General features: G+C 42.1%; 1 protein-coding gene across 1 annotated transcript in view; it reads right to left on the bottom strand.

The window, feature by feature from the left end:
• The window catches only part of MAFB (MAF bZIP transcription factor B), a 5,953-nt gene extending 5,808 nt beyond the window's left edge, over nucleotides 1–145 (bottom strand). Inside the window, exon 1 of the mRNA XM_007474341.2 lies at nucleotides 69–145. Coding sequence (XP_007474403.2) covers nucleotides 69–145 — 77 coding nt within the window. The remainder of the gene's footprint in view (nucleotides 1–68) is intronic.
• Between the last annotated feature and the right edge of the window lie 19,626 nt (nucleotides 146–19,771).

Raw genomic sequence — 19,771 nt, 5'->3', positions numbered from 1 at the left:
CAAAAGACCCCAGCACCCTAGGCGCAGAGACCGGAAAGAAATGCGCGATTTGATCCGGAGCCAAGGACCTGGTCGAGGTCACTCCCTTCAGCCCCGAAAAGTCTGTATCAACAGTCAACGAGTACTGAGCAAACGTGTGTGTCATACAGCATGTCCGAAGCAGTGTGCCACAATGTGAACTGGGCAAATGCGTGTCAGACGAACTCGGAGCGAGTATGTCGGGTACACAAAGTGAATATGAGTCAGGCAATGTGTATGGGAAGCGTGTAACAGACCTAATGAACAGAGTAGGTGCGCATCACAGCGTGAAAAGGGTGAGTGTGTTTCAGACAATGCGTCTTGAGTGAGCGTGCATTACAGATGTGCAAAGCAAAGGTGTTTCAGGTAAAGTGTGTTATCACAACTCGCACGGGGTAAGAGCATATTTAACACGATGTGTGCAGAGATCGGACCTCAAACGAAGTGTACAGAATGAGTGTGTCAAACCAAGTGTCAGGCAATCTGAAGGTGGACTCTCAGAGGAATTTGTGATCAGTTGCCAAATTCCGTCGTCTTTTGAAGTTACACAGCGATAGATATACGAAGTGCCACATCTCTAGCAGGGCTCTTGCAACAGAAATGAGATGTGCTGGGACATCTAGGAGCGTGCATTGTAATCGAAATGGTCAATTGGCCCTGAAAAGTTTGGGATCGATATCTTGGTTATTGTGAGAGATCGTAAGGGACTCTCCTTCCAAAACCCGTTCTTCCTGCGGAAATCTTTGTCTCACTCAGCTTCAAATACTTCCCAACTAGGAGATAAAAACTCGTGCTAGACAAAAGACTTCCAAGCGCCGGCTGGGCGATGCTGTGGACAGAGCGCAATCCCCATGGCCCACACCCATGGCCCACGCCCGCGGAGGTACAGAAAAGCAGGATATTTGCCGAGTTTGTTCTGCTGAGAGGTCAGGACCACATCTCCCCAAGAAGGAGCCCACCAAAACCTTTTTGCAGTTCTCTTGCTAGTTTTCAGCGAGCTTCGGCTCTGCAGCCACTGTCTTCTGCGTCGGAGGGACTGCGGGCAGAACAACATCACCCAAGGGACGGTTCCCGCAGAGAGCTACAGGCTGTTGAGGCCTCAGGCCCCGGTGCAGCACGTCAAGCTCCTCGACTTTGGACTGGAGGGAGGCCTGGATTGTGTGACCTCTGTGCCCTAATGGGGCACAAACAAACCACTTTCCCTACTTTAAGAAGAGCTAACTGCGTTTCGCCTTCCATAAGGGCGAGCTGAACTTTGGGTCCTCTTAACAGAAGCCAGTTTCCCTTTACAGGGCTGCCGCATGCAACTGCCTACCAGAGCATCCGGAGACTGGATACGTGGACTTCAGTTCCATCGCATTGCACTGGAAACCTACTAGCCCAGAGCTGATCTCCCCTCTCCCCATCCAGTCTCCGCTTCGTGGCCCCAAACCCCAGTGTTCCAAGTGTCGCTAGATGTGCTTGGTTAACAGTTTTATATGCCTTCTCTTTCTCCTGCACCAGCGTTGTCCTTGTCCGTTGCCTTCTATCCATCACAAAAGCGAGCCCATTTCTGCTTGTCCCAAACCCGGCGACTTTAAGCGGGTCTTGGATACACAGGTCTCAGCCAGAGCGCAGCAGTTACGGGGCAGTGGGTTAGACTTTATTTTGTCTTTACACTAGTCGTCAACGCTTAATCAAGGTAAGACTGGCAAATTGGAGAGAACTCGGACATTGTCTCCCCAACACTTCCCTTACACACTCATACACACGTACACTCGCGGGCACACGCAAACACAGCCTCACAAGTACACGTCCCAGTCCTTTTGAGAATTCAGTACTTGTCCTGCTGACCGCCGGAGTAATCCTACAAGCAGCCTAGACTGTAAGGTCCCAACCAATTCTGAGCTGTCGGCAGGCGCATTCAGAATGTTGGGAGGAGACAGCTTCAGGAAGACTGCAATCTTAATTTCAATCAACTATGGACTTCATTTTAAATGCCATGTCCATATGCCTCTTTCCATTGCCTTTACGCATTAAAAATAAAGGGGGGAGGGGAAGTGTCACCTATCACCCCACTCCTAGACTCATCTTTCCATGTGTCCCAGCTGCAGCTCTCACCCCAGGGACGCTTTGTCTGGGACTCAGAATTGCCATTTTTCCATTTTCTCTTTTTGCAGATGCCAGAATGCACAATTCTGAGGGGGGGGGGGGAAGGAGGGAGAGAGAGAGAGAGAGAGAGAGAGAGAGAGAGAGAGAGAGAGAGAGAGAGAGAGAGAGAGAGAGAGAGAGATGGAGAGAGAGAGATGGAGAGAGAGGGAAAAGGGAGGGAGAGAACAGGAACACCTTCGTTCATGGGGAAAAAAGGGGTGGAGAGAAATGCCTTCATCTTTGATAACTCCGGACCTTTTTGTACACAATTGTTAAACACATTGCTAGTATTATACCCACTCCCTCGCCTGCCCCTAGCCCCACAAAACCCTTACGGTGCAAATGTATTTCACTAGGACATCTAAATAGTTTCCAGGTTGGGTGTGAGGTTGCTGCTGACTCCTGAGCCTCTTTTCATTTTTTAAACGTCAGGTTTACAGGTTCGTTTCCAACAGGGATTGGGTTTGCTAAAATTAGCCCCCTACTCTCAGCCTTCCTTGTCTCCTTTTTTCCGGGAACTTTCTTTCCAGAGCGGGAGAGGAAGGGTTGCAGGTTTGTTAGTTAGAACTCTTGTAATACCTCGGCGGGTGAGAAGTCTGGTAGCCAGAGATAGCCCGAGCTAGCCCTCTAAAGACGACTGCATCCGGAAGAAAGAAAGAAACGCACTCCGGTCTGTCCTATCCTGCCACCTTTCTGTGTCTCTCTTCAACCTTGGCAGAAATAACGTTGGACTAGCAATCTTTAGACCCAGCTCGATCTACGGTTTTTTTCTGCTTGACCAAGGTCTTAGGGTTAGTGTCATTTTCCTTATCTATAATATGGGCACACTAACACATTTGCTACCGAGACTGACGTGAGGAAAGAGCTTTTGGCTGGTAGCTGTTTTATTGGTATTGTCTCTGTCTCTTAGTCTGCCCGGGTTCCTGCTCTCTAACCGAAGGTTCTGACAGAGGATGCCGTTCTCTCTTCCCAGCCCTTCAGCTCCTGCGCCTCAGAGACAGGAAGCAGAACACTAAGCGCCCCTAGGGTCCAATATACCCACAGCCATCCCCCAGCCCTTATCTGAACAGCCCTCGGGCCGAACCTTCGAAATGGAGCTGTTTCCTCAGTTCAGAACGCAGGACTGCTCTCTGCTAGACTGGGATGAAGTTAGTAAGATCACGGAGACCGACCGCGGACTAGGGAGCAGGGCCAGAAACTGTCCCCTTCTGTAGATCCCAAGGCTGAGGTCCTGCCTAAGCCCCAGTTAGCTCTCTGGCCCGAGGCTGCGGAAAGAACCCCGTGAACCCCGAGAGGAAAATGCTAGGGACTGATCTCTCTAGCTGTCCAGAAATCAGTAGGGAGGGGAATGGAAAAGAAGTCATGGGCCTGTGTTCCACTTTGGGCTACAGTTTTGTGTATTTGTTTAGCCTGAGTGTGACTGTGTGCTCCAGCATGTGCCTGGGTGAATTCTTGGAGTGTGTGTCAATGTGGGCTTCGATCTGTGAATGCCTCTGAGTGTGTGGCAGCAAATGTGCACATTTGCGAAATGGTGTGCCTCTGAGGATCCGTCTCCGGGTGAGAATGTGTGTTTTGTCGGAGACAGTGTTTGTGCTCATACGTCTTGCTGTGAGTTTCTGTGGTTGTCTCTGAGCCGTTGCATTTTCAAGAATGTATTTGTGAGTGTGTGGATGACTGTGTGTGTGTATCATCATGTGTACATGTTTGTCATGAGAAATGTATGGGAGAAAGCAGAACTGGACTGAAACTCTTGGCCCCAGCAAAACTATTCACCCTCCTCCCCAACACTATGCAGATGCTGATAATGCTGTCAAAGGCAGATGGTCTCTGACCCAGGCGCCTCTACATGTTTGCATGTAGTCAGTCCCCTTAGGCCAGAGCTGGAGCTAAGCCTAGCCGGCTGGGATTTGACTGCGGAGATTCGGAGGCTGAAGGACTGATGCCTCAGCCCTCTCTCCAGACTGGTTCTCCACCGTGTGTAAATGTGCACGCCCACGTGTTTCCTGTACACATCGGAAATGTCACAAGGGGGCAGTCGAGTCTGTGTCTGTCTGTCTGCCTCTCTGTCTGTCTAGCAGCAACTTCTAGCAAGAAGTGGCTCAGATAAAGCCAACTTCTGCCAGTGAAATGTCTGTTGAGGCTGAATAGTACAGTTTATCCAGTGTTCGACTCCCTTGAAAACCAATGGAAAAGATGCAAGACTATTCAGGATACCAGCATCCAGAGACAAACAAGAGAAACAATTGCTAGATTATGTAACAAATAACACAGAGGTATATCTGTACCCTGAACACATACACACACAGTATTGTGAAAGGCAGAGAAAAGAGATGGACTGTGTGCCTGTTTACAGATTGTGTCCACTTGGTAGAGAAAAAAAGGTCTTCCTCCGAATTTTCAATTTGTGTGTATATGCAGATAAACACACACACACACATATGAAGGTAAAGGTAGAAAGGGAAAAGAACAAAAGTATTTCATTTGCATACTGAACTCCCAAAAAAGGAAATCCCTCCACCAATGCAGGTCAGCATTTTTTCTGCATTCTCCATTCCTAGAGTTACCTGGTGCTCTGAAAAATAAGAGCGGCCTCTCCAGGGTCACAAAGCCTATATATGTAAGAGGAAGGTCCTGAATCCAGGTCTTCATGATTCCAAAGTCATCTCACTATCTCCTTCACCATGCTGCTTCTTCAAGTTATAGAGCAATTACTGAATTACATCAGCAGAAGAGTTCTTCACAGGGAGTTAGTCTGAGTGAAATCATAAGTGCAGAACATACACACACATGCATTTATATATATGTACATGTGGGCATAGATATCAGAGAATGTGTGAATACATACATGCACATGATATCTGTGTACATACATGGGGGTGGATTGTCTCTGGACCCATCTTTATTTTGCTTAGGGGATATTGAGATCAACTGGGAGGTAGAGGATAAGATGATCTAATCACAGTTCCTCAACCTTGCCATATCTTTAACTTCATTTGGAAATAACGGAGAGTCAGTCATGCAAGTATCTTAAGATTTTCTGATTTCTGTAAGAATTCTCAACACCCCCCCCCCTAGTTTTTCACACATTCCCAAGCTCCTCCCCTTATTCCCTGGCTCACAAGGCTGAAAGCATTTTGAGAACAGGAAACTCTGGTAAACTTTGTGTCTCTTCAATATGCTAGCAGAATGCTCAGTAAACAGAAGGTGTTTAATATGTGATTTGTGTTTTGAATAGGGTCCTAGCCTTTAGAATTGAAAGAATTAGAGATTATCTAGTTAGAACCCTAATTTTTCTGTAACAATTTCCTCAACTCTGGGCTTCATTACAGAGAGAAATCTCAAAGTCAGACTGAGTTCTTCACAGGGAGTTAGTCTGAGTGAAATCACAGGTTCAGAACATACACACACACATGCATTTACCATGTTCCTTCACTAGGGTTTGCTGCATTGCACTTTTCTATCACTATCCTAGGAAGAATGGAGGCTTTACTTAAGCTCATTATTAGCACAGACTGGTTGGTACAACTGAGTCACTAGAAGTTAAAGTCATTTTCCTTCTTATCTTCCAGACCCAAAGCAGGAACTTTTATACTCAGCCATTCTTTTCATCAGATAGGCTCAGCCACCTTTGGGGGGTAAGGTTTTAGGCAAGATAGGTAGGACACTTAAAGAATATTTTTCTGAAGGTATTCAACTCCCTTCTCAAAAGCAGCTGCAGAGGTCCCTCCAGTCCCTTTTCCCTACTTTCCCCTTCTTTTTTCTCTCCTCTCTCCTCTTTCTTTTCCTTTTCCTGCCTTGCTCCCTATCCTTCCCCTCACCAGCCAGCAAACAGTCTACTTCAGCCAAACTTGGTCCCAAGAGAGCCATCAGGGACTTCCTCCAAGTCACTGTTTCTTCATTGGTTGATTAAGTAATCGTTGAATTTCTAAGTACCCCCAAGGACTTCACTAACATTAAATTCAGTCCACAACACAGCATTTTCACTGGCTTTTCGAAGCCAAATTCAGATGGCCAACTAAACTGTGAATCTAATTGTGTGTGTGTGTGTGTGTGTGTGTGTGTGTGTGTGTGTGTGTGTGTGTGTGTTTCCTATTGAGCTCTAGGCATGGTCTATCCTTTATGAAGGCTTCTGATCTTTGTGGGCACTAACCTGGAATGTTAATAGGACATTCCAATAAAGGGAGCCCAGAAGTTTGGGTCTGGAGGTTTATTATTTAGAAGTACTCACAAAGGTGACAGACTAAGGCATCCAAAGAAGGACAATCAAGATATGAGAAGATAATTGGAGACTATGCCATTCAGAGACTTATTGAAGGAACTGGGCAATGTTTAGCTTGCAGATTGAGACCAGACCACAACATAATTGTTGTCTTCGAGTATTTGGAGGGCTGTCATATGGGCCAAGAATTAGACTTGCCCTGCTTGGCTCTAATGGTCAAAATTACATAGATGGGGGGAAAGTACAGAAAAGTAGGTTGTTATTGAATCATAATTCAATATGAGGAATAATTTTTTGGCAAATATCTGAAAATTGAGTGGATTGTATTGACATGTAATATGTATCCCCAACACTGGAGATCTCCAAGCAATGATTGGATGGATCCTTGTCAGAGATGTAGAGAGGATCCCTGTGAAGGAACATGGTGGAATTAGGGAATATCTAAGGGCTATTCCAAATCGAATTTCATGAATCTATGAACCAAAGTGCAGAATATAATCTGGGACCCATTATTTTATGAAACCAAAGTATTTTTCTACTGTTAGTTTTGACATATTCAAATTTCCATGGCATCACACTACAATTCAGCCTTGATGCTGGGGTCCATGCAAAGTTCCTGATAATCCTTTTAATTATTTATTGTGGCTTTCTGATTGCCTTTAAGGTTGTATATTTGATCTCCAAATTTAATTGAGCTTTCTTTTCTATATAATAGATCCTTTACTTCTGAAGTAGGGAGTCAAGCATATAGAGAGAATTTTAACCCACATCTTTCTCCCTCAGTGAATGCTGATTATGAGATTACAGAGAATATTCAGGTGAGGCTAAAATTCAGGTTTCTTTGTGAGAAATAATCAGCTTCTGTTGCTACTTCCAACAGAGGGGAACTCAGTGCCCTAAACCTAATCATTTTAAGACCTATGTTTAGCCTGATGCCTTATTACTGAGCCAGTATCCTCAGGTGGGTTCCACCCCTCTGGCTTAACCGCCTCTCCTACTGAAGGAAGAAGGAAGAAAAAATTCCAAGCATTTGTCAAATGCTTATTATGTGTGATAAGCACCCCCAAGGACTTCACTGACATTAAACTCAATACACAACCCAGAACTGTGATAAGTGCCTAGGGACAAAAATATTGTATTTGCTTTCAAAGAGCTTACATTCTTTATTTTTTTAACCCTTACCTTCTGTCTTGGAATCAATATTAAGTATTTGATTCCAAAGTAGAAGAGTGATAAGGGCTAGGCAATTGGCATTGTGACTTACCTAAGGTCACACAGCCAGGAAGTGTCTGAGGTCATATTTGAACCCAGAATCTCCTGTCTTTCTACCCACTAAAACCTAGCTGCCCCAATGAACTTACCTTCTAGACAGGAAAACAATACACAAAAAAGGAGCTGAAGGGGATGGGGTGGGAAGGTATTTGACCCAGCAGCATGTGTCTGAAGTTCAGAAGTCAGGGTCAAGGCAGAGAGAGGTTTTGAGTGAGAATACCTAGTTTAATTTCATCCTGAATGCAAAATGAAAACTTTCAGTGCACACACTCCCAATACACTCTCAGGGAGATGTACCTTACGCAAAGCTATCAAAGCTATCCCGGGTGTCCAAGATGCCCCTTCCATGAACCTCAGTCTCTTTAATCCCCAGCTTCCTTTGAAGTTCAGCCAAGTTCTTCCTGAGACCATTCCTGATTCCCCCTAACCCCCAACTGCTGGTACCTCAACAAAAAAGAACTTTGTGTTTACTTTGAATATACTCTGTATTTACATATAGGGGTTTTTTGTTGTTGTTGTTGTTGAATTCCCCCCAGGAGAACGTCAATTCCTTGAGGGCAGGGCCTGTTTGCCTTCTGTGTTTTTTTTCTTTTTTAATCTCCAGTGCCTAACACAGCACTTGACACATAGAAAGTACTCATTAACTTTTTTGTTTTAACCCTTACCTTCTGTATTGGAATCCCGACCTAGGAATGATACCAAGGCAGAAGACTGAGGTTCCAGAAATGCTGAGATAGACAGACCATGGAACTCTGGCTCAAGAAATAACTTCAAGAAGGCCATCCACTGAAAATACTCAAATGAAAGAATTAGTATGGTTCTCTATGATTTGAAGGAGTGGTCTATTTGTCAGCAATGGTATATTCCAGGTTATTAGTGCTGGGAGGAAGGGACAAAATCTGCTCATTTGACAGAGAAGAGATTGAGACCTAAAAAAAGGAAATGACTTTCCCAAGGTCCCATTGTGAAGATGGAACTAGATCTTAGGTCTCTTGCTTCCCAATCTTCCCACTCTACCATAGAAATCTCAAATTTTAAGGCAATTACAAACCACAAACAAAAGGATTCCTGAGCCTGTGTGACAGAGTATAGCTAATAGTTCTAAAGGGAGACCTTGCTTATATACTAAATTTTCCAGGGAATCAGACTTTTCTCTGGACCCACCCACTGAGAAGATTGTCCTAGGCACTGGTTGCTTCTCTGAAAACACAAGGGTTGGACTAGACTAGGACTCCTTAACTTGGAGTCTGTGAATTTGGATATATATATATATATAGTAGTAGTAGTAGTAGTAGTCTCCCGGTGACCGAGAATGACTATTGTCTTTGTGCATTATCATCTATTGATGTACCCTCATGTGGCTTTGAAGTCCAAAGGCTGAGGCGCAAAGTTTGTGGCATATGGGGCATGGGCCGCCAGTTGTTAAGGGAGGTGCAGTTGTGGTCTAGTGTCGGCGTTCACGCAGAAGCAAGACGTCGACATAGTTCATCTTCAAGGGTGGTGGCGGCATGGTTAATGTGGGTACGCCAGCTGCTTCTGTCAGAGGCAGCAAGTTCTAGTTGCTTTGGTGTAATGCCAGCCCACTTTATATTTAAAATATATATTTTGTAACTATATTTTCATATAGTTGATTTCTTTGGTAATCCCATGTGTTTTATTTTATGTATTTTCAAGCATTATTCTGAATAATCCATGGAGTCAAAAGGGTCCAGGGCACAAAAATAATTTAAGAATCTTTGGATTAAATGATCTCCAGATCTTGAAATTTTATAGTTACTGTTCTCTCCTTCAGCCAAGGTAGGAGAAAAATAAGAACTTCATGAAACTAAGCATAGTGATGAACAATGTAGATTAGTGACAATATTCTTAAACACTTGCTGTATTCAAGACACTGTGCTTGGAACTAGGAATATTTTTAAAGGGTAGAAGTCTCTGCCTTAAGGAGCTCAGAATCTCTTGGGATAGTGGGTAGAGTGCTATATGTGAAGTTACACCTGAGAAAGATCCTTACTCAGATACTCATTAGCTCAATGACCCTGGGCAAGTTATTTAACCTCTCTTGACCTCAGTCTCCTCATCTGTAAATTTGGAATAAGAGAAGTTCCTATCTCACAGGGTTTTGAGGATCACATGAGAAAGTAATTTGCAAGCTTTAAAGTACTATTTCATTATCATGTCAAGACATGGACCATGCCAAGCATTAAATACAAGCAAACTTTCCTACCAGCTAAGCCAGATCACTTCACTCCAAATTCACCAGAAAATTTCCATAATGTGTATTTTATTAAAGCATCTCTTCATCTTCCTCTACTTGAGTAGAAGAGAAGGGTGCCTTTGATGAAAAGAGGGAAGTTTTAGAGAATTTGGGATGAGAGGTTCATGGTTGGATGATAAAGCAAGTTTATTTATAGAAACATGATGACTTCTCTTCTTGCAGTCTTCATTCCTTAGGTCTCTTCCCTCCCTCTATCATTCCCTACCTCCTTCTCTCATGATAGCTCTTCTAGGCCTAAGGCTCAACACCTCTCATTAGCAGTATTATCCCAAAGGGGAGTCCAGAAGTTTCTCTTTTTCTCTACACTTCTCTTAGGTAAAGAGAGAAAAAAGAGGGATGGTTAAGGTCCCCTTTGAAACCAGAGAGGGCACACAGAAAGCTCTAGGAGCTAATTTACAATGTCCAGGGAAAACCTCAGTCAGTCAGATCTCTAATCCAGGGATCCAACAAATGACCCAGGATGCTCAGTGTTAAGGTCTGACACTACAGACCAATATAACTTATGGTTAGGGGGAAGATAATCATATCATTTGAATTCAAGGTCATTAAATGGACAGCAGCTTCATCATTCAAAATCCTCAAGCTCTTAACTATCCTTCTGCATAACAAAGCAGCATGTGACAGAGAATAAAATGCCAATTTAAAAGTTTCCAAGCCCTCCCTCTATCAGTAAACCCAGGAATTTCCTTTGTAAACAAGGACACCAGGATAACATGTATGTGGACTCCCTCTTTCATTTTTCTGTTTCTTCCTGAGTGTTCTTTTCACCTCTAGTTCTCGTTAGAAATTTTGTTTGGTTTCTGTTTTGACAGGCCTGTATATATGTTTTGGGCAGCTGCTCAGTGCTATTTCATGATTTAATATCAGTATAGTTGCGGAGCAAGGATGCACAGTCCGCACTTTTTGCTTAAAGTATTTTTCAAGCTCCTTTTTGATCTAATGGTTAGGCTCACAGCTTCTCCAATCTTAGAGCAAAGACAGAAAAAACAGGGAACCCAAGGATCCAAAGGAGGAGAGACACAGAGCAAAGCCTTCTTCTTCCATGAGCTCAGAGATCTTCGTGCTTGGTCGACAGTATTCCAAGGTGAGAACAAGGAGGGTTGCTTTGTATAAGGGCAGAGGTACATGGGAATGGGTAGAAGGATAGATAGAAATAGATTCATTGCTACCCTGTCACTAGCATAGGCTCAAGGTGCTGTAGATCTCTATGTATCTCGGTGGGTTCTTCACTATTTGCTTAGAAGGACAGTATGGTATAGGGCAGTGATGGTGAACCTTTTAGAGTCATAGTGCCAGGCCCCACCCCCACCCCACTCCCCAGAACAACTGCTGTACCAGTCCCCCCACAGTGACCAGGTGTCATTCCCCTTCTCCCCATCAAATGCTGGGTATGACCCAACCTCCTTATATCCCACACAGGGAAGGGAGGGAATGCTCCCATTGGGCTGCTGGACAGAGAGGTGGGTGATATAAAAAAAAATGCTATCAGGCAAGGTAGAGAGGGGGAAGGGAGCAGCTCTGCCCAAGTCCCTCTGCTTTTCTATTAATGAACTCTTGGGGATTGGGGGGGGGGGGGTAGAAGGGTGGCTGCATGCCCACAGAAAGCTCTCTGCATGCTATCTTGGCACTTGTGCCATAGGTTCACCATCACTAGTGTAGGGGATGAAGAAACGGCCTCAGAGTGAGGAAGACTGGATTCAAGTCCCACCTGAGACATGTACTGGCTGTGTATCCTTGGCCAGGTCATGTAGCTTCTAGGTTGGCCTCAGTTTTCTCTTCCACCATGGGGATTATAAAATTGCCTACATCCCAGGGTTTTTGTGAGGCTAAAATGAAACATCTGTAAAGTGCTTTGCAAATCCTTAAATCTTTGTATCATGTTAGCAATGATTAGCTACTATTATGTACATAAATGAGGATGATTCATAATAAACTTCAGTAGGGAAAAGAAGTCCAAAAGAGTGTTCAAGGAAATGGAAACAATCCTTGCTGGAAAGATCAGAAAAATCTTCAGGAAGGAATGGGAACCTGAGTTAGGTCTTGGAGGAAAGGATTTTGATGGGCAGTAATGAAGAGCAACATTGGAGGCAGAGTGAAAAGGGAACATAAAATGAGACAAGAAAATTGCCAATATGTGCAACAGCAAAAATGATACTGTGTTTGAATCCTGGCAAATTACTGTCTGACCTTGGGCAAGTCACTGTACTAGGCTGTTTCCTCAATTATAAAATGAGGAAGTTGAGCTTAATGTTGTTTATGAGATCCCTTTCAGGTCTAAAATCATAGGACTATAGGAAGAATAGGATACAGGCAAGGGTGACTCTCCAGGCCTAATCAGTGGAATCAGGTATGAGGACTGAACTGCGTCTCCAGACGGTAGAGGTGAATTAGAACTGAGTCATCCACACATTCTCACTCAATTCCCCTTGAGACCAAAAAACAAATGTTTGCAAGATGTTGGCTAGGGTTTAAAGGAAACCTGAGCAGAGTTGGCTCACACAGTAATACAGCAGATGACCTTGGCCTTATTAGAAAGACGCTCTGACCAATGAAATAATGATAAATAATAAAGAATAGCTAGCATTTGTATGGCACTTTAAAGTTTGCAAAGCACTTTATAAATATTATCTCATTTGATCCTCACAACAATCCTGGGAGGGAGGTGCTGTTATTATTCTCATATCACAGAAGAGGAAACTGAGGCAAGCAGAGGTGAAGTGACTACTGTGCAGTCATGAAGCTAATAAGTTTCTGAGATTAAGATTTAACTCAGGTCTTCCAGACTCCAGGTCCTGAGCTCTATTCTCTATGCTACAATTATTCAACCAGTAAGTATGTCTTAAACTTTATATGTTTTTGTTTGTTTGCTTAAGTACTGATTATCTGCCAGGCACTGAACTAGGCTCAGATGATACAAAAGGATACAGAGACCACAAAGAAATAGTCTCTCAAGACTAAGATAATATGTGTATACCTAAGTTTATACAAAATAGATACAAAGTGATTTTGGTGGGAAACATCAGCAGCAGCTGGGTGGAGAGAGAGAAGGGTTAGAGAAAGTTTCATGTAGAAAGTGGTTCCTGAGTTGCCTTTTTTTTTTAACCCTTACCTTCTGTCTTAGTATTAATTCTAAGACATAAGAACAGCAAGAGCTAGGCAATTCGGGTTAAGTGACTTGCCCAGGATCACACAGCTAGGAAGTATCTGAGGCCAAATTTGAACCCAAGTATTCCTAACTTGTGCCTGGCCACACACACACACACACACACACACACACACACACACACACACACACATTCTGTCCTCTCCTATCCCCATCCCATATCTTGTACCTACCTCCTAGGGTAGGATCAAATGGGATAATACACATTAATCACTTTGCAACCTTAAAGTACTATATCAATCCTAGCTAGTAAAGGTCTATATATAAATGCTAGCATGAAATAGGGCTGTTTGATGCACAGGGTTAATGTCAATGGGCCAAGTCAAGGGGCAATTGGATTCCAGTCAGCCAGTCTTGCTGGTTATATTGTCTACTTCAAGTCAAGCCAGGAAAACTCACAAATCTTTTCTGAGCCATGAATGAAGAAGAAAGTATTTATCAAGCAATTACTACATACAAAGCACTGTCCTACACACTAGGGAGACTAGAAATAGAAAATAAGAGCATCTTTGCTTTTAAGGAGTACACATTTCTATGAGGGAGATGATACATTTAGAAAACCTCATCTGGAAGTCAGATATAGAAAGGCTCACTGATCTTTAGGATAAAGTGGTAAAAACAGATACTCATGCAGCTCTTTCATGTCATTTAAAATATATTTGGAGGCAGCTGGGTGGCATAGTAGATAGAGCACTATGCCTGGTGTCAGGAAGGTCTGAGTTCAAATCTAGCCCCAGACACTAGCTAGCTGTGTGACCTTGTAGAAAATTCACTCTGATTCCTTTAGTTTCCCATCTATAAAATGAGCTGGAGAAAGAAATGGCAATCCACTCCAGCATCTTTGTCAAGAAAACCCCAAATGGGGTCATGAAGAGTCAGACACAACTTAAATGACTGAATACAACAATAAAAATATATTTTAGTTGATTAGTTTTGCTTTCATATCACCTACTCATCCCTCATAACAAGATTTTTAAAAAAGAAAATCAGCAACCAACACATTAATAATATTAATAATAATAATCTTTTCAGCAATGTTTCATACCCATGGCTGCAAAGAAGCAAGAGGAATTATCTTTAATATCTCTTCTCCAAAATATCTCTTCTTCAAAGCCATGTGTGTTCTCTACAATTTTACAACATTGATTTTTGACTGTGCTATCATTGTTCATTCCATTTACAAGGTTACAATCATCAGATACACTTTTCTTGGTTCTGTTGCTGCTGTTGTTGTTATTGTTCAATCATATCCAACTCTTCATGACCCCATGGACCATAGTATTTATGGGGTTTTCTTGGCAAAGATACTGCACTGGTTTTCTCTTTCCTTCTCTATTGGATTAAGGCAAACAGAAGTTAAGTGACTTGACCAGAGTCACACAGCTAGTAAATATGTGAGACTGAACTTGAACTTGGATCTTCCTGATTTCAGGACCAGAGTTCTAATCACTGAGCTGTCTCCCTGCTTACTTTACTCTGCATCAATTCCTGAAGGTCTTTCCAGGCCTCTCTGTATTCTCTATGCTTGTTTCTTAGAGCGGTCTTTTTTTTTTAACTCTTACCTTCCATCTTGGAGTCAATACTGTGTATTGGTTCCAAGGCAGAAGAGTGGTAAGGGCTAGGCAATGGGAGTCAAGTGACTTGCCCAGGGTCACACAGCTGGGAAGTGTCTGAGGCCAAATTTGAACCTAGGACCTCCCGTCTCTAGGCCTGGCTCTCAATCTACTGAGCTACCCAGCTGCCCCTAGAGCAGTCTTTTTGAAAAATTATTATCCTCATGACTTGTTCCCCTATTCTTTTTTATAATTTTGTGTCCAGCTAATATTTAATGTCATTTTCATCCATTAGACAATATCCACTTCCTATAATGATGCATTTGACAGCATCAAGGCAAAAGCTACTTTTCCTCTTGATGCTTTGTGCCGGAAGCTTCCTCCATTGAAGGAAGAAGATTCTGTCCTTGATACTAAGCTTTGCCACGGGCAAATGGCCTGGGCCAGGGCTATGGACTTCTGTCTCTGGAGAGGGGCTTCATTTTGTTCTTCAAGTAAAAATCTTCATAGCTCACATTCCTGTCATGCTTTAAGGTTTATAAATAACATTTTCTTCAAAATAACATTATAAAGGTGACTGTGCACGTATTATTATTCCCATCTTACAAATGAAGAAATAAGGCCTGAGAAATGAAGTAACCATGTTAAAAGAGCCCTAGACTTATTATAACACTTCATTTTGCTACTCTGTAACATAGGTACTAGTCTGCCAGTCAGTCAATAAATATTTATTAAGCACCAGCTATGTGCCACAGGCCCTGTGCTAAGCCGAGGGATATAAGAGGCAAAAGATAGTCCCTGCCCTCAATGAACTTACAGTCTAATGAAGAAACCAACAAAGAAATAAATATGTGCAGACAAGCCCTATACAAAATTAAGAAAGAAAGAAATGATTAAAGAGGGAAGGCAATAGCATTAAAAGGGATTAAGAAATGATTGTCTAACCTCTAAGCTTTACAAGATAGGGACTGTGTTTTACATAAATACAATCTTTCCCCAAGTACCTACAGAGTATCAATGCCACAGGAACCAGATTACATGTGAATGGAAAATATTTCACAAAGTAAACAAAATTATAATAAAACACAGATAACATATTTTTAAAATAAGTCAATTTGTAGCCTGCAGGGATCCTCATATGTAGATTAGTGACCTTGTTTCTATTTGAGTTTAACACTACATTTATACACTCTAGACATTTAATAAATATTTATCAAATAAAGGGATCTGTCATCCCACCTATGACTTGAACCTTCAGACTCTGAATCACAATGTTCCTTCCCTGGACCCTACTCTACCTCCCTCTCCTTTCCAGGATCCCTGACTTTTCAAGATGGAGAGAGGAGACATCTATCACTCTTATATGAGACACTGATCTTGTTCACCTCTGGCTCCCAAGAATTCAAAAAGTTTCATGGGCTATACTCTGCTCTCAGGTGTCAAAGGGCACTCATGATGGTAGGATTAAAGATTTAGAACAGGAAGGTAGGATCTTGTCTAACTTCCTCATTCCTAGTGTAAGGAATCTGAGGCCTGGTAAGTTAAAAGGACTTCTTGTTAGTCACACAGGAGTCTCAAGGAGCAGGTTTGAGAATTGATCTGTTTCTTTGACTCCAAATTTAGAGCTCCAGCTTCTTGTTTTGCTCCAGGGTCTCCAGAAGCCGTTGTCCAACTCTGCCCTTAGAAGCTAGTATTCCCCAAGAGACTTTATAGGGCCTCTCAAAGCCAGATCTTGCAGGAAACATACCAGGGGCCATTAGAGTAGGGGCAGAATCCTTGTGGCAATGATGCCCATCACCAGCACTACCTTCCCCATCCCCGATATTATGAGATGTGGAAATCTTTCTTCACATACAGAACCAAGCCATCTTCATTAAAGGAAACTAATTTCCTTCATTTTCAAGGTCATTGCCATCCTTCTTATTTAAAATATAGTTTCCAGCTTCTGATCTTCCCTTTGTGAAAGAAAATCCTCAGGAATACAAGAAGCACTTCTAGAAGTTGCATTAATTCCTTTAGACCACCAGAGGACTATTCATCAGCTGAGAAAGCCATTTACCCACAACTCAGTTGATCACCTTTTAAAATGCAAACAACTTTCCTGAAAAAAAAACAAACTTTTTTTTTTAATTAAAGCTTACCTTTACCTATGATTTCCAAATTGTCAGCCTCTATTAAGCCATCAAGGGGCCAAATAGGCAAACCTTAGTCAAGGGGGAAGAGTGTTCCTTTATTTATTTGTTCTTAATCATGGAATTAATCTTGCTGCTAATCAGTTAGATTAATTGTGATTGTCTCTGGATTTATAACACTTTCTGAAAGTGCCTTTCCTCACTCTTTTTGTAAGTGAATAAGATTTGAGTGATATGCAGTCTGCATTAATATTAGACAGCTTTTAAAAGACCCATATATTTTCATTTTACATCTAACTACTTCAGGAGCTTAAGGACTAGTTAATGCACAGGAGAAAAATCCAGTAGCTCCTTGTAGTTTAGGGAACAAGATATGCAACCTGGAGGCAAGACTTGAGACACCTGACTTCCTGGTTCTTACCTCCTGATCTTTTGTATGCAGGAAGAGAGGGAAGAACTTTTCCATTTCCTGTCTACTGAAGGGATGGGGCATGTACTTTGACTGTATCTGGTTTATTTCTTTCCACTCTCTACATCCCATATCCCAATCTATCCAAGGAGATGACTTTTTTCTCCTCTTCTGTCCTTCTCCCACATAAACTAAGGATTGGCCAGATATTGGGTCACTCAACCACAAATCACTGTGTCTCTTTGAATACAGAATGGGAATGGCTGCTATCTTCTTTCCTTATTTTTCTCCCTCTCTCTCTCTCTCCTCCCTTCCTTCCTTCCTTCTCTCCATCCTTCCTGAAAAGGTAATCACCACCTTCCACCCCAACCAACCTTACTCCAGAAATTCTGGCTGAGTCTTGGAATAAATGAATTTTCCAAGGGCAGAGAGGAAGAAGAATTTATAAGGTCACAGAACTGAAAGATAGGATTCACCTAAGAGATAATTCTGTCCAATACCCTTAATTTATAAATAAGAAAACTAAGACCTTAATTCAGATGGACTGAAATGGACAAGTCTTCAGCTCAGGGAATAGATGATTAGACTCACTTCTATATTCTCAGTAGAGATGTGAACTCCTATGAGTACATAATGTTGCTTCTACCATAAAATTCAGTCAATTTTACTTAGTTGTTTGTTGTCTTTTCTTTTCTTTTTATTTTGTACAAGGGAGGAGCAGTTTGGAAGGGAGGAAGTGATTTGTCATTAGCCACACACAGACTATAAGCAGCAGAAGTGAGAGCTGAACTCAGTTCTTCTGACTCTAAATCAAGATCTCTTTGGCAGGTGAGTGACAATGGTAGCTTGTAGTTTGCTTTCCTACTCAACAACTTCCAAATCCCCTATTGCCTTTAAATTCAAATACAAACTCCTGCTTGGCATAAAATCACATCTGGGTCCCAATCTATCTTTCCAGACCTGGTGTATATTCCTCTTTGATCCAACCAACCTACCCTCTTGCTATTCCTCACATAACCCTCCATCTCTCATCTCTATACCTTTACTTTACATGTTTCCCATCCCTGGCATTCTCTTTCTTCTCACTTAGAATATCTTGTTTTCTTTAAGATTTAGATCAATGGATAGAGAGCCAGGCCTAGATATAGGAGGTCCTGGGTTCAAATTTGACCTCAGATACTGTGTGACGAAGGACAATCACTTAACCCCCATTGCCTAACTCTTACCACTCTGTTGCCTTAGAACCAATATATAATATTGATTCTAAAATGGAAGGTGAGGGTTATAGGGGAAAAAAGACATCAATCACCACCTTATAGATGAAGCTATTTCTGGCTTCCCTATTAGTCCCTAGTGTCCTCCCTCCCAAAATTATCCCATATTTATTGTATAAATTCTGAATATCCCTGATTATTTACAAGTTGTCTGCTCTTAATAAAATAGAGGTTCCTTGAGTATGGGCATTCTTTCATTTTTCATTTTGTTTCTCCAGGACTAAGCACATAGAATGTACTTAATAAATGCTTTTTTGCTTGATTAATTTCATTATGCCCACAGTAGTACCAACAAAATGCCCACTGCTTGCCATAGATGCTGAATCTTACCCCAATGCCTGTTCCAGAGCTCAGAGAAAAGGCATTTTCTTGAACCCTGAATGTCATCCCTTCTGGAGAACATCAGATGGCTACAAATGTCACTTTCAGGGAATTCATTATGCAAGAGAAGCTCTTCTCCAGTATTTGTTTGCCAGTTTGTGCTTAAGAATGAACAATCAATTAGAACAGCATCTTGCTGCTCTGACCAGCCAAAGCGCAGCTATATTTATAGCACTGGAGTTCCTACCTCTTGAGTAAGTGAAGCTGTCTTCTCTACCATTAATTATCTTTGCATGTATAATCAAAGAGCTTGGCCACTGGTTAGAAACCAGGGGTTTTCCTCCTGGAATCCTCTAGGATCACATTGTTCAGGCATCCCTAGAGAAAGTGTAAGGCCAGGACCTTCCCCACTTCCAGGTCCCAGAACTACATTTGGTCCTTTAATTGTGTTCTCTCATCTAGAACAAAGCCTCCCAGATCAGAATGGGAATTGGTTGTCTTTACCATCATAGCTAGCCAAGAATTCAGAAGAGAGGTCTTGAGGGTTTTTTTAACCTATAGCAAAAGACAGGAATTCCCTCAAAAAAAATCATTTGGAAGAACTGAGTAGACAATCTGGGAAAGTCTTTACTTTACAAATATATACTACATATTTTGCTATCATGAGAACTAAGAGCTGATGGGGACCTTTGATATAGAAAGACAGCATGATCTCGAACAGAAGTTTTTAATTTAGTGTCCATGGAGAGATTTCTGGAGTCCATGGTTGTGAATGGGGAAAAATTACATTTCTATTTTCATTAGCCTCTGATTACTTTGTAATCCTATGTGTTTTGTTTTATGTATTCAAAAACATTATTTAGAGAAGGAATTCATAGACCTCATCCAGCTGCCAAAGGTGTCCATGACAAACAACAATGGTTAATAACCACTGGTCTAAAGGATCTGAGAGCCCTTCAGTTTTAATGATGTATGATTCAAATCACTTTTTTTCTCTCTGTCTCA

The sequence above is a fragment of the Monodelphis domestica genome, chromosome 1 (genome assembly GCF_027887165.1).
Source record: "Monodelphis domestica isolate mMonDom1 chromosome 1, mMonDom1.pri, whole genome shotgun sequence".
Lineage (NCBI taxonomy): Eukaryota > Metazoa > Chordata > Mammalia > Didelphimorphia > Didelphidae > Monodelphis > Monodelphis domestica.
The sequence above is the reverse complement of the archived record's forward strand: the minus strand, read 5'-3'. Positions and strand labels throughout refer to the sequence as shown.